This window comes from Cynoglossus semilaevis, chromosome 10 (genome assembly GCF_000523025.1).
Source record: "Cynoglossus semilaevis isolate Cse_v1.0 chromosome 10, Cse_v1.0, whole genome shotgun sequence".
NCBI classification, from domain to species: Eukaryota; Metazoa; Chordata; class Actinopteri; order Pleuronectiformes; family Cynoglossidae; genus Cynoglossus; species Cynoglossus semilaevis.
In genome coordinates this window covers 13,189,657-13,202,608 of record NC_024316.1, presented here as the reverse complement: position 1 = coordinate 13,202,608, position 12,952 = coordinate 13,189,657, and the positions used below count along the sequence as shown (strand labels likewise).

At 39.8% G+C, this 12,952-nt stretch overlaps 3 protein-coding genes across 6 annotated transcripts; 1 reads left to right on the top strand and 2 right to left on the bottom strand.

The window, feature by feature from the left end:
- Nucleotides 1-321: 321 nt before the first annotated feature.
- Nucleotides 322-4,194, bottom strand: cbx5 (chromobox homolog 5 (HP1 alpha homolog, Drosophila)). Its single transcript, XM_008318910.3, has 5 exons — nt 4,037-4,194; nt 3,349-3,526; nt 2,694-2,919; nt 2,469-2,569; nt 322-1,194 (listed from the first exon to the last, which is right to left on the bottom strand). The coding sequence occupies exons 2-5, from the start codon at nt 3,477-3,479 to the stop codon at nt 1,053-1,055; spliced, it is 600 nt and encodes a 199-aa protein (XP_008317132.1). The 5' UTR covers nt 3,480-3,526; nt 4,037-4,194; the 3' UTR covers nt 322-1,052.
- Nucleotides 4,195-4,642: 448 nt separating this feature from the next.
- hnrnpa1b (heterogeneous nuclear ribonucleoprotein A1b) lies at nt 4,643-8,219 on the top strand. Of its 3 annotated transcripts, XR_003050861.1 has the most exons (12): nt 4,643-4,796; nt 5,270-5,386; nt 5,520-5,666; nt 5,763-5,973; nt 6,047-6,139; nt 6,215-6,280; nt 6,364-6,417; nt 6,495-6,635; nt 6,721-6,867; nt 6,946-7,010; nt 7,968-8,031; nt 8,106-8,219. XR_003050861.1 is itself a non-coding variant. In XM_025059346.1 (11 exons), exons 1-10 carry the CDS (start codon nt 4,779-4,781, stop codon nt 6,999-7,001), a joined length of 1,050 nt encoding a protein of 349 aa, XP_024915114.1. In that variant the 5' UTR covers nt 4,643-4,778; the 3' UTR covers nt 7,002-7,010; nt 7,968-8,214. The 3 variants fall into 3 exon arrangements, 2 of the variants coding, with proteins under 2 accessions (XP_024915114.1, XP_008317133.1); XM_025059346.1 differs by having other exon boundaries at nt 7,968-8,214; XM_008318911.2 differs by lacking the exons at nt 7,968-8,031; nt 8,106-8,219 and adding an exon at nt 7,168-7,472.
- nfe2 (nuclear factor, erythroid 2) lies at nt 8,006-12,784 on the bottom strand. Of its 2 annotated transcripts, XM_017036129.2 has the most exons (5): nt 12,474-12,781; nt 11,283-11,456; nt 11,115-11,178; nt 10,890-11,027; nt 8,006-9,567 (listed from the first exon to the last, which is right to left on the bottom strand). In XM_017036129.2, exons 3-5 carry the CDS (start codon nt 11,160-11,162, stop codon nt 8,296-8,298), a joined length of 1,458 nt encoding a protein of 485 aa, XP_016891618.1. In that variant the 5' UTR covers nt 11,163-11,178; nt 11,283-11,456; nt 12,474-12,781; the 3' UTR covers nt 8,006-8,295. The 2 variants fall into 2 exon arrangements, with proteins under 2 accessions (XP_016891618.1, XP_008317134.1); XM_008318912.3 differs by lacking the exon at nt 11,283-11,456 and having other exon boundaries at nt 12,474-12,784.
- Nucleotides 12,785-12,952: the final 168 nt, after the last annotated feature.

Genomic DNA, 12,952 nt, shown 5'->3' with positions numbered 1-12,952 from the left:
ACTATAAAATTGTTTTGCAAGAATTAATTCTGTAGCTTAGATCACCCTCAAAAACCAGTGTTCACTCTATCATAGACCAGTGTTTACTTAATTACCACACAGTCACATGATTTATAATATTTTAGTCGGGAAACTTAACAATACTCAATTTGAAGCGTTTTAGTTCCCTAGTTATAGTGATTTAGACAGAAGTGACTCCATCTGTAGCCACAAGGTGGCAGAACTCTGCATTAAGTGTACTGTAAAGTGTGAAGAATGTCTCTGATGAGGCTGAAATTATTAGCAATACGAAACATTGGATAAAGTCAGTTTAAAAAAAAATACAGTAAAATGTTTTATTGTCATTTTCATCAAATGGTGATATCATACAGAAATTAACATTACACAAAGCACAACTCGAAAAAACTGGATATAAGACATGAAAAAGTCTACATTTTAAAAATTAACAAGGTTATCAGCACTACAATAAAAAGACAGTAATTGGCCATTGTCCTTAACAATTTTGCAAAGTTAAAATGTATACTATTTTCCAGTAGACCAAACAAATTAAACTCTACAAGAGATAAAAATATCTGAAAGGAGGTTTTTTTTTACACCGAAAAAGGAAATGCTGCTGTGGTTGCAACCTGAATATCAATACTATTTTAAGGGTGTGTTGCCAAAAAATGGTGCACCACCTCGGGACAAGTTCAGATGAAGCTTGTACTTCAGTTGAATATAGAGTATAGAGTCTTTTCTGAGTTTATCAAATGATCCCCTGTCCTCCTGATTGCAAAATCCCCGATTTAATCCCATTCTGTCACACTAAAAACAAGTTGTATTACAACATTTAAAAAAATGGTGAGATATACAAAACAGAAAAGCAGAAACTCTCCCCAGTAGCTTCTCACTCAAGTCCATCTGAGTTCTTACTCTCGTCGGATGGATTCATCTCAACAGTCTGGGGAACCGGTGTTCTGTTGGTGGGCATGGTAAAAAGGAAGGGTGGGTGTGGGAAAATGTCTGAATCGAGCTTGTCCCTTCAGCAGAGGAAGTCCACATTGTTTCTGCACTCACGCAGTAACCGCATCCTTATCCTTCTTTTCACTGTCTTCGTGCCAAGTGAGGCGTTCTTCATAGAAGGCTATGACAATCTGTGGACACTTATGATTGGCCTCCTTAGCAAGAACAAGGTCAGCTTCGTCAGAATCTTTCCTGTAAGAGATGAGAAGAATGTTTGTAAAAGCCTAGATGCAAGACTGCGTCACAATATTGGAAGACATCAAATCTGAGCTGAAATAGCCATGAATTCATGGCCAGTAAAACCTAGAAAAATTTATCTGCTCCAGTCCAAACCATGAACATGACATGTCGACACCCTGAAACTAGTAGAGCACCTCTATTGGTCATCACATTAGAAAGTATATCAATACAACTAAGGATGGAATACATTATAAATATTTGAAGAAAAAAAATTCATTCATAGTGAACAGTCAGCTGAACAAAAAGCAGGCAGAGCTTTTACACCAATACTGGATCTACAACAAGTATTTGACCTGAAGTGTTACTAATATTTGTTAACCACCATTTACAGAAGCCATTCCCAGAAAAGTTGGCACTTGTGAAATATAAATAACTAAAATAATGTTTGGTTATTTACACAAACCTTTTGACAAAATATCAACAGAAAATAATAAGTCATGGCTCATTACTATGGACATGGCCTGGTGAAAAAATATTGGCAAATTCAAAAACTGTTTATCTTCATAAGGTGGCTCCATTTTTATTTTGGCTATATTTAAAAGTTATTATACCAAAGACGTTTGAAGGTCTGGTGATATATTTATGTGCCCAAGGGCCAAGTGTTGAACACTGTTGAATGTGAATGAGGCCTCTGAGACTATTTGGATTGAAAGAAATAAATTATAAATGAATTCCACTGACACATTGGCAAGGTACACCAAGCTAAATGTACACACTAGATCCACATAGTCCTAAATTAGTCTACAGTAGATGAAGCTAAAGTGTTTAAATGAAAACAAATGACGATAATCTGGCCTCCTGAAATGTTGAAATACTGACATTGGGGAGTTTCTTTCAGAACATCCAGCTTTACCACCCACACATCCTGCACACCAGATCATCTGCAACATCAACTGCTACAAAAAGTGAAATCCTTAAACCATATGTAGAAATTGAAACTAAAGCTTTTTGCTGCTTTGAATTTGCCAGAAATAGACATGAATTCATGACCAGTGAAACCTTGTCTCTGCTCCAGTCCAAACCATTAACACGACATGTCGACACCCTGAAACTACTAGAACACCTCTTTTGGTTTCATTCAAGACTAAGCTCAACAATTTGTCACTGATCAATATTTGCAACATAAAATGATCAATTGACCATTCATCTCAATGAATGTATAACCCATGTTACATTCTATGTAAATGTCCCATACTTAGATGATCAAGACAATCAACCAAACGCACCATTTCATCAGAAACATTAGGTCCCCACAGGAGTCAGTTGCTCCAATGATCTTCTCAGGCTCAAGTCCTCTTTCAAAGCCACGAGCAACAAGGATGTCCTCCTGGAAGATGGAACAGCATATTAAAAATAAATCTACTATTCGGTACATCACCCAGTCTTACTGATCTTGCTATTAACAGCAGCAACTATGCTTACATAGTTTATAGCACAGGTGTGTTACTAACCTCCTTTTTCTTTTTTGATTTACTTCCACCTTCCTCCTCGTCATCATCTGAGCTTTTCTTTTTCGAGCTACCCAAGTCTTTGGGCCGTCCAGAGGAGCTTGTGCTTGTTTTTCCCCCAGTGCTTGGTGTTGAGCTTCCACTGCTGCTTTTCTTGTAGGTCTTCATGAATTCTGAAATAAGCTCAGGACAATCCAGATTCTTCTCTGGCTCCCATGTGTTGTGCTTACTAAAAAAATAGATAGATGCAGAGCCAGTCTTGAGTATTGTGTACACTATTCCTTTGTTTGGGTTAGACTACTACAAAGTGTTGTTTCTGTTGCCAAAATATAATTATTAACATTTATGACTAATAAATATAATTAATAATAATTCTTAATTTCAATTATAATTTAAAAGGCTTATGTAGCATTCTGTTAAGAGGGATATACTACATCACATGTAGCATTAATGGGATAACTTTGAATACAATGAGTTGTGATACTTTGAGGCACCGCATTAAAACAGTGTCTTCTAAGAAAAACAAGTCAATATACACAGCAAGGGTCATTGGATGTTAGTTGGTTTGCTTGCAGAGTGCAACTGGGAGCTTGGTAGATTTCATTCTCAATTGGGTTGTGCAGGTACTAATCATTGTTTTGGTCAAGATATGACTTACTCTGAATAACCTTTCCACTTCAGGAAAAACTCGACTCTGCCTTTCATCACCCTCCTGTCCAGCACCTTCTCCACAACATACTCTTCTTCATCTGAAGATGAAGATTCCTCTTCACGAGACTTTTTACCCATTGCAGAGTCTATTTTCCACACTCGGCTACTGCTGGCCAAGCACTTCCCTGTAGAAACAGGAATAACACGGAAGCCAACGTTAACAAGGAACGTATGGTTGCTTACAGCTGATGGGTTCCAGAAAAAAGAACGAACAAAAACAGATCATCGTAGAGCTGTATAAACACAGGTCAACATAACAAAAACCACCTTTCTTTGATATTCTTACGCCACATACAGCTGTCCATTCATTGTTATTATTCCAGCGTGCATCAACAGCTAAGCTACAATGCAACACGTTCGTTTAAAATTTTAAACCTATTTACTTTGAACGTTACACTTTTTTGTTTCGTTTCGTACACTGTTAATTTGTTTCGGCAAAGTAGACGCCTATTAAAAGTATGGGAACGCGTAGAAGAGATAGGTGGCTCGTTTGATTAGCCTAGCCGCTTAGTTGAAAAGCTACGGTGGTTAGCTGCAGGCTAACCCCCTTCATGAAGGTTTCACAAGACACGCGAGTAACGTGCACATAAGTTGCTGAATCATTACACACTCGTCATGTGTTAAACAACTCTTACCCTCTAAGCGTCCAGATCACAGTGTCGTCAGTGGTATTTTCAGAGACTAGTAATTTCTTAGGCCAGTGTGGAGGCTAACTTAGCACGTAGCTTGTTACCACATAAAGATGGTGTGTGTGGTCTGTACGTAAAAAGCGCGCGATTGAGGAACACAATGAACGTGCCCGCCCCTCGTTCAGCTGACGGCTTATATATTTATATTTATTTATATATATATATGTGCGTGTACTTGTATACGTATATCTATTTACACATACATACAGTACATACGCACACCTATCACATTCAATGAAACCCAACGTAAACATGTATGTTCATTGAGTGAATTTTCACAGCTATAATCAAAAGATGTGGGTTATTTTGTGAGTGGGCTTTTCCCTTTAATCCATAATCGATTACAATGATCCTGGCAACATTTGTGAACGCTTTTGTATTGTTTCCTAAAATAATTGGTATTCCCCCGGCAATCTCACATGCCAGACGTCTTTAAAACATTTTTTATTGTCATGAAATGTCTGCTTGTCTCCCGTGCCACTGAATGTACTAAATGATTGATTGTGCCCTGCCCAATCAGAATTCAACATTAAGTGACGACAGACACCAGCGGGAATGACTGACCAATCAACTTGTTCTATGGGTATGTCCTTACTATTTATTGTGCTGTTGATGTGGGAGTCGGTCTCGACCAACGCACAGCACCTCATTTCGAGCAGAAAAAATCCACCTCAGAATTTTAGGCACAATGTCGATGTCGAAAGACGTGAGTATTGTTTTCAGTATTGTTTGGTCCACTGTTAAAAGCAAGCATGTATGTGTTTACGCGTAATTGAATCATAGTGCGGCGATTCAAGCTGCGTCTTTTGATGCGTTGTATGGTCGCCATTTTGTAGCAGTCAGGCCTCGTGGTTTATTGTTCAATTCGCTATCATTATGCCGTTATATCGTACATCGTGAGCCTTCAGTATTGATTGAAATGAAACGTATACTATTTCGAGTCAAAAGTGATTCATTTTATTTTCATTTTGGTCTGGTTATTCCCATTTCAAATCTGAGCACCAGTCAACGTTAATGGCGACGATTTTCTCCGTCCGTTTTTGAATTGTGATGTGACGCAGTGGTGCGTTAACATCTGTGCATATGAGAACTCTAATTTTAAAGTGTAGTGTATTCGCTCAGTTGATGCCACTGTGGATGTCCCCGATTGTCTTCTTACGTATTTGTTCTATTGTGTAGGTCCCACGTGAACCAGAGCAGCTGCGCAAGCTGTTCATCGGGGGGTTGAGCTTTGAGACCACAGACGAAAGCCTGCGGGCTCATTTTGAGAAATGGGGGACTCTCACAGATTGTGTGGTAAGCCTTTTTTAGAATGAAAATTCGACATTGAAAAATCTAACCCCTTGTTTATTTTATGCTTATTATAATATAAATGCTTGGGGTTCCCGTTAGAACTGTTCCTAAATATGAATGTTTTATGTCCAACCAGGTGATGAGAGACCCAACTACCAAGAGATCCAGAGGGTTTGGTTTTGTAACTTACTCTTCAGTTAAAGAAGTGGATGATGCCATGGAAGCTCGTCCTCACAAGGTTGATGGCAGAGTAGTAGAGCCCAAACGTGCAGTTTCTAGAGAGGTATGTGGTTTTGACCCAATGTTGCCCCAATAAGAGTTGTTAGTTCTAGAACAAAATGTCTAACAGTGGGGCTTTTTTTCCCCTCATTAATCACAGGACTCAAACCGACCAGGTGCCCATATAACTGTGAAAAAGATTTTTGTTGGTGGCATCAAAGAGGATACAGAAGAGTCACACCTCCGTGATTATTTCGAACAATTTGGCAAAATTGAAGTTATTGAAATCATGACTGACCGGAATACTTGCAAAAAGAGGGGTTTTGCTTTTGTCACATTTGATGACCATGATGCTGTCGACCGGATTGTTAGTAAGTGCAAGTCCTAATGTGAGTGAGTACAATGCCAGTTGTGCAGTGTTTAAGTCTTTGTTTTCCCCTACAGTCCAAAAATACCACACGATCAACTGCCACAACTGTGAGGTGAGAAAAGCTCTTACAAAGCAGGAAATGAACAATGCAGGAATGGGCTCTAGAGGTAAGGTTCTTTAATGTTTGTTCATAGCAACCAAATGTTGCACTTTTCAATGCTAACTCAGCTCCCCCTCCTCAGGACGTAACTCCTATAGTTGTGGTGGAGGCGGCAGACCTTATGAATATGATAGAAGCTTCAACCAAGGTGAGATGTCTTCAACATGTTCAGTAGAGATAACCTTTTTCTGAATTCATTTGTATCTAAATCTAGCCTTGTTTCACCCTCAGGTGGCAGGGGTAGATACGGGGATGGTCCTTACAATTGCAATGGTGGTGATGGGGGTGAGTAACACAATTCACTTAAGCAGTAGCTTTGGAAATTTACTGCAATTCAAGTCATACTAAACTATGAATTTTAGGTTATGGCGGAGGCCCAGGTGGTCCTGGTGGATACAACAATGGTGGCAACCGTGGATATAACCCAGGGTACAACCAAGGTGGTGGTGGAGGAGGGGGCGGTGGCGGCGGCTACGGTGGAAATGGCTACGACAACGGTTACGGTAGGTTATTGACTCTTGTTGATGGTCTCCTTTTTTTCTGCTCTGGTGCCTTTCTCAAAGTTGAGGTCTTGTTTTGAAATCAAAGGCAACTGTGGTGGTGGTGGCGGCGGCAGTGGCGGCGGCGGCAGCAACTACAACAATATGGGACACTATGACTCCCAGGCTTCTAACTTTGGCCCAATGAAGAACAACTTTGGAGGTGGTGGCAGCGGTGGAGGAAATAGAAGCTTTGGTAAGTCATCAGGTGCTGTGTGTGTTAATTAATGTTGTCCAATGTGACTGTTTTAACAATATATGGCTTTACTTCCAGGTGGTTATGGAGGAGGCTCTGGCAACAGTGGATATGGTCGCCCAGGACGATTTTAAGTTTGACTGGTAAGAGCAACAACTCATACCAGAAGTTCACCAATTACAAAACCAGTTAATGGAAAAGGGGTTCGTTTAAGGGCAGATTTAAGATTAAATCACTGTGGATCTCAGGTTATGAAAGTCAGTGCACAGTTTAACATTGTTGTCCCATATTGTTCAACAGGACTGAGTACTTAGGAGAGGAGAGCAAGGAGAGGAGAGCAAGCGAAGGGACAGGGCAGCTGCAGGTTTACGTCCTAAATCTGCTCAGCCAAACAGTTGTGGCAGGTTACAGCTGCTGCAAGAAGAGGTGTACATTAGATAAATCATGGAGGGTCTTTGTTTAAATATTTGTTTTTCTTTTCATCAATCTTGTGTTTTTGGAAAGCAAGCATTCCAATGAGGTTTTATGTAGATGTTTCTTTTTAAGTCTGGTTTTTATTTGTAACTGCATCAAGCTGAAATAAACCAACTTTCAGTTTTTTATAAGTCTTGTTAGCCTCTTCAGTGGTCTGGGAAAGGGGGGGGTTGCATTGAAGTTTGGTGGGAGGGTGAGGAGCTGTACACAAAAGCAATCGCCAAACAGAGCCCCCAAAGTATCTACAGACAAGAGTGATCATCTGGAGGCTGCTAGCTTACATGCAAAGTCTTTGAGGCTAGCCATGGAAGCCAGCTGAGGGAGAGAAGTAGCAAAACCACCGCCAGGATCATTGAAGCAGGGAGCAGTGAGAACAGAATCCTGAGGCTAGCAGGCAGCAGCTATGCTTAAGCTGCCTGTAGGTAAGACCAGCATTCTCAACTACTGATGGCATTTTATAATATAGTCAGTAAGCTGTAAAATCAAATAATGTGAAAACAGTGGCTGGTAAATTATCCTCTTTTTTTTTCTTTTCTTTTTTTTGTGCTTAAGAGCAAATTGCATGGTCATATATTTGTCATCTTAAAATGTTGCACATTTTCTTACTTGGCGTGTCTGTTTTCCAGGTTACTACGCGTGGTCATCCAGATGTGGTTTGGCATCCTTTTTCTTGTTGACTTTGTCAATCAGGTACAAAAATTACATCATTGCCAACCACACTTTATTGTAATGTTGAATTTTAACACTTTGCTTTTGCCCTGTAGGTTGACAATTGTGGTGCTGAAGAATTTTATCCCTCACTCCTATGCAGTGTGTATTTATGTGAATATATATATATACAGTAAATTTTTAAATAAAGTTTATTTTTTTTAATAGAAGTTGTCTTGTGATTTACATGGAATGGCTTCTTCACACCAGCTTTTAATTTAAGCATTTACAAAATTAAGAGCGTGACTAGTTCTTGAGCATTGACCTTTCTTTGGTGTAATCTCTGGGCACAAGATAAATCTTTCCATCTGGTGTTTGCTGTAAAGAGTATTCATCTATCGAGTATGGTTGTCCATTTTCATCACGTAGATGAGCAAATACTTCTGTGTACAGGTCTGTAAGGCGATGTTTTACGAACGCTAAGCTGCGTTGGAACTCAAGTTTTTCTTGGGTCAAGTGTTCCTTTTGGACCTGCAGCTGGTTCAGTTCTTGTTCCAGGTGAAATATACCTTCCAGCTTCCTCCTCCTGCAGTTCTGAGCAGCAACCTTGTTCTTGCCCCTCCTCCTTATGTCCCTGACCAGTGCCATTTGAGTGTCTGTCAGAGTGTACTGTGTCATGAGCTCATTGAAGTCGTCGACTGGGAGGTTGATGATCTTGTCTATGGGGAATGGGATCTTCAGAGCCACTGCCCTTCGCTCATCTCTGCTGAAAGGAGCTTGAGAAGGTGAGCTCCCATGTGGTTTGCTGTACAGCTTTAGGTGAGAGCTCCCTCTGCTGGATATTCCAGAGTCACTGTAAAGATTCCGCACAGCAGCCGAGTTGTGCTGTTTGATTTGTATGGCGCTGTGCTGTGTATGAGAAGTCAGCTGGGCTAAATAGTTGGACTGCGCCCCTGAGTCTGTGTATGACTGAGGTGAGCTGTGATGATCCAAAGAGTAATGTATATGAGCTCTTCTGGCATGTTCTGTCAGTCCTTGTTCTCCGTCACTATATGTCATACCTACGTCTACACCCTGGTACCCTGGAACTGCATTTATGGGATCATCAGGAGAAGGCAGAGGAGGACTAGAACCCAGAGACAGACCAGAGTCTGATTCAATGTCATCAGCTGAGCGAACACATTGTCCATGTGTAGTCCACAGCCCATGTTGATACGTGCCCTGAGAGGAGTGTGTTGTGTTGACTCTTCTGTGTCCTTGACTGATCCTTGCGAAGCTCATCTGTTCCCTGAGAGCCATGAGTGATGGCGTAGGTTGTGAGGAGGTGGGATGGGATCTTTGATTGTGCTGATATTCACCGTGTGCGTAGGTTGGCCCCAGGTTGATGCCTGGACGATAAGCAGCAGCAGCCTCTTCAGGGTAACATCCGTTGAAAGTGTCAGCAGAGCTGACGTTACAGGCTGCAGAAGGTCGCTCAAGGTGACACTGAGCCATCCCATATCCTCCAACAGGGACCATAGACTCAGGGCTCTGATACTGGGTCGATTCAAAGGAACCATCGCCAGGAATATTGAACTCCTGTGTGGGAAAAATGGGAGTGTGAGAGACAATTATTTAAAACCGGCAGGAAAAAGGCCAAATTCCGTTCAACAGCAGAATGGGTTGTTACATAATTAGTGTAACCATATTTCACACAATTTAATGCAATTTGCCCCTCACTCTAGTGTGCCACCCCTGTAAGGGCACTCGTAGATGTGATCGTGTTTCATCTGGAAACAGATGGCTTTTGTGCCGGGCAGGGGGCCTCCAGCATCCTACACTGTTGGGCCCCCCCCCAATCTCTTCATCCTGCTTTTCCTCAAACAGACCATTGTTGGTCACATCACAACAGTACGAAACACCAAGTGTTCCCAAAATAAGCCAAGCATTTGAGATTAGATGCAGATATAGATGTGGAAACCATATCTCAGATTTTTCTGCAGCAGCATCTGAAAACAACAGTCCTCATTCAGAAATATTTAGAAAAAGGTTTTAAATGTCAGTATAGGTTGTTGTGAAGTCAAAAACTGCTGCTAAACTAACACGAGGGAATGAGAACACGCCACACTTAGTTTAGTACCTGTGCAATTTACAATCCAGTGTAAAACCTTAGTTCTAACATTCATTGTCCTAAATGGCTGAGCTCTGAGGTGTGTCTCTGACCTGTTGGAACATCACAGCCCTGTCCTGAGCTGCAGGTCAGCAGGTCACAGGCTGTTAAAGTACCAAGAACTTTTAAAAACTAGAGGATGTTGCTCTTTTGGAACTGAACCCTGCAGGCTGTGGAACACACTACCGCTCTCTTCATGTTGCCTTTAATCTGTGAATTTCTCATAAAAAATCACCTCAAGACCAAACTGTTTTTAGGTGACATGTTGTCTTTTTTACATTTATTTGGAACTTTAAGGCTGTTTTATTTATTTATTTTAATGATTTTTCAATAACCCATTTATTGATTTTTACAAAACAGCATGAAACATGCAATAGTGGTTGCACAAAGAGAGAAGTAAAAAAAATAACTGTACAACCACAATGCCTAGCTGTGGCCAAGATGTACAGAGGAAGGAGAACAAATGTATAGCCCAACGTACATGCACATACACACACACACCACATGCACATAAATGTAGATATACATACGTCCACGCATATTCACGGATATATCTATAGACATGTTGAATATACAAAAATACATGTTTTTAACCTGTACATGTTATATATTTATGCCTAGTTTTTTTTTAAATAATGTTGACATTTGTAAAGTACTTTGTGGTTTTTCCCTGTGTAAACACAGTATAAATTAACCTCCACATAATGAAAAACAAGACAACATTCAGTTAACTTAGTTGGTTTTTTTTTACCTGCAGCTCAGAGATGGCCATTAGTTCCTGCCAGGCCACATCCATCTCTGTGTCCTGAGGAGCTCCATGAGGCCTGGCTCCACAGAAATTAGATGGCATAGGAACTCCTCCGCACACCCTCCCCGGAGAACTGAGTACCTTATAGCAGAAAACAAATGCAGTTCCGGTCATGGACGTATCCACACACGTGTGTTTAATTAAATATCAATCAAAACAGAGACTTACCTCACAGGTCCTCCTCAGTGGGAGAACACAATTGGTCGTTGAACACATTCAGGACAGACTCGTGCTGGACAACGACAAATGTCAAGTTATGTAATACCTCCACAGCTCTTCGTATTAGATATACATATTTAAGCTAAACATCCACAGCCCGTCCCTCCTTCACCGTACATTTTCAGTAAACACCTTGAACTACATGTCCATGTTCCCGCTGCTGCTGAATTAATGACTGTTTGGGGTGTTGTGTGAGTTCTTTTGGAATAAATGAAGAGTTCAGTTTAGTTGCGTTGACTCCTCCCTTCAGCAGTCCTACAGTCAGGCTATGCCAGTCCCTGATAAGACAATCTGCGGGAACACAGCAGGCAGCGAAACTATAAAACTGAGGCCTAGCTGCTGCTGGGAAAAAAATGACTATTTTTATTTATATTTATATTATTATTATTACTTTTTATTATTATTATTTGTTCAATATCAGAGTCATTGAGAAACTTTTATAATTATTCCATTTCAGCTTTGCTGTCACTTTCTAACATTCCATTGATAAATATTAAGCTATGTAAAACACTGTTCAATTAACTTTCGTTTGTTATACTGTATTTTACATTTAGATATGAATGCTGTAAAAACTGGACAAACACGTCAATGTATATATAATATATAAAATACTTCATAATCTCACAATATTTCTTATAACAAACTAAATGGTGTGTATTTATTTTAACCATTTTATAATGGTTATCTGAACAGTACAGATATTTTCAAATGACCACAACCACATCTCAGACCTTCAGAAAAATACATTTCTCCATAAATGTCCTCCCAAATATAATTGGGAGAATATGAAACTTTATTCATCACATGCTCAATTTTCTTTTTAGAATAAATAACTGAACCCTTTTCTCATGACAATTAAGGTCTGAACTGTATGATGTCACAGCAATGCTAAATATCTATTTTTTAATTTATTAAAAATTATTATTAAAATGAATTATTTTTACTAAACTGAAAGAAAGCTATTTAACAATATAAAGTAGAGTATGACCTAATATGGATTAATCTCCTATACAGTATCTAAAGTGCTCCTTTGATTAACTTGGTAATTGTACAAACAGCTTTTATCATTTTAGTTACCGGTAGATTTCACCAGCCGTTCTGTATTTTATATAGTGTTTAGCCGTCGTTACAAGTACATTGTGATTTTAAAATATTAAAAGTTCACATGCTGATAACAGAAAGTAAAAGTAATCTTTGACACTAAAACTAAACACAAGCTAAACTTCAATCACAAAAAAACCCTGCGTAAAACTAACAGTTCTTAAAAATTCACTTTCAAAAGAGTCAGGAGTGAGTGAGGGCACGTACCTGAGCAGCATTCTCTGCGTCTCCAACTGATGGTTGAAAAAAAGAAAGAAAAAAAAAAAACACCTTCACACCTTGAAGCACCAACCTGGTGATGAGAGTAGAAGAAGAATCTAATGTTGTTGAATTGTTCTCGTTACTGACATTTCACAGCTCAAATGAAACTAAAGCTAAAACTGAAGCAGGACTTAGACTGTGTCTCTGTTCAACTGTCTCACTCTTCATCTATTCAACTTCTCACACAGGCGCCGGCATAAATGGGATGGCTCAGTGCAGACAAACCCAATCTTCCTGTAAAGCACCCACACCACGGTTTTTTGCTCACTTGTATCCTTCCTTAATAGCACACTTGCACTCCAACCTCCAAATTTCCCTTTTCCCCACATGACAAACCACAAACCAACAGTTTGGCATTCACTCTGGCAATCGTTCCGCACGGCTACAGTGAGGTAGGTAGATGTTTTACAAAAAAAAAAAAAAAA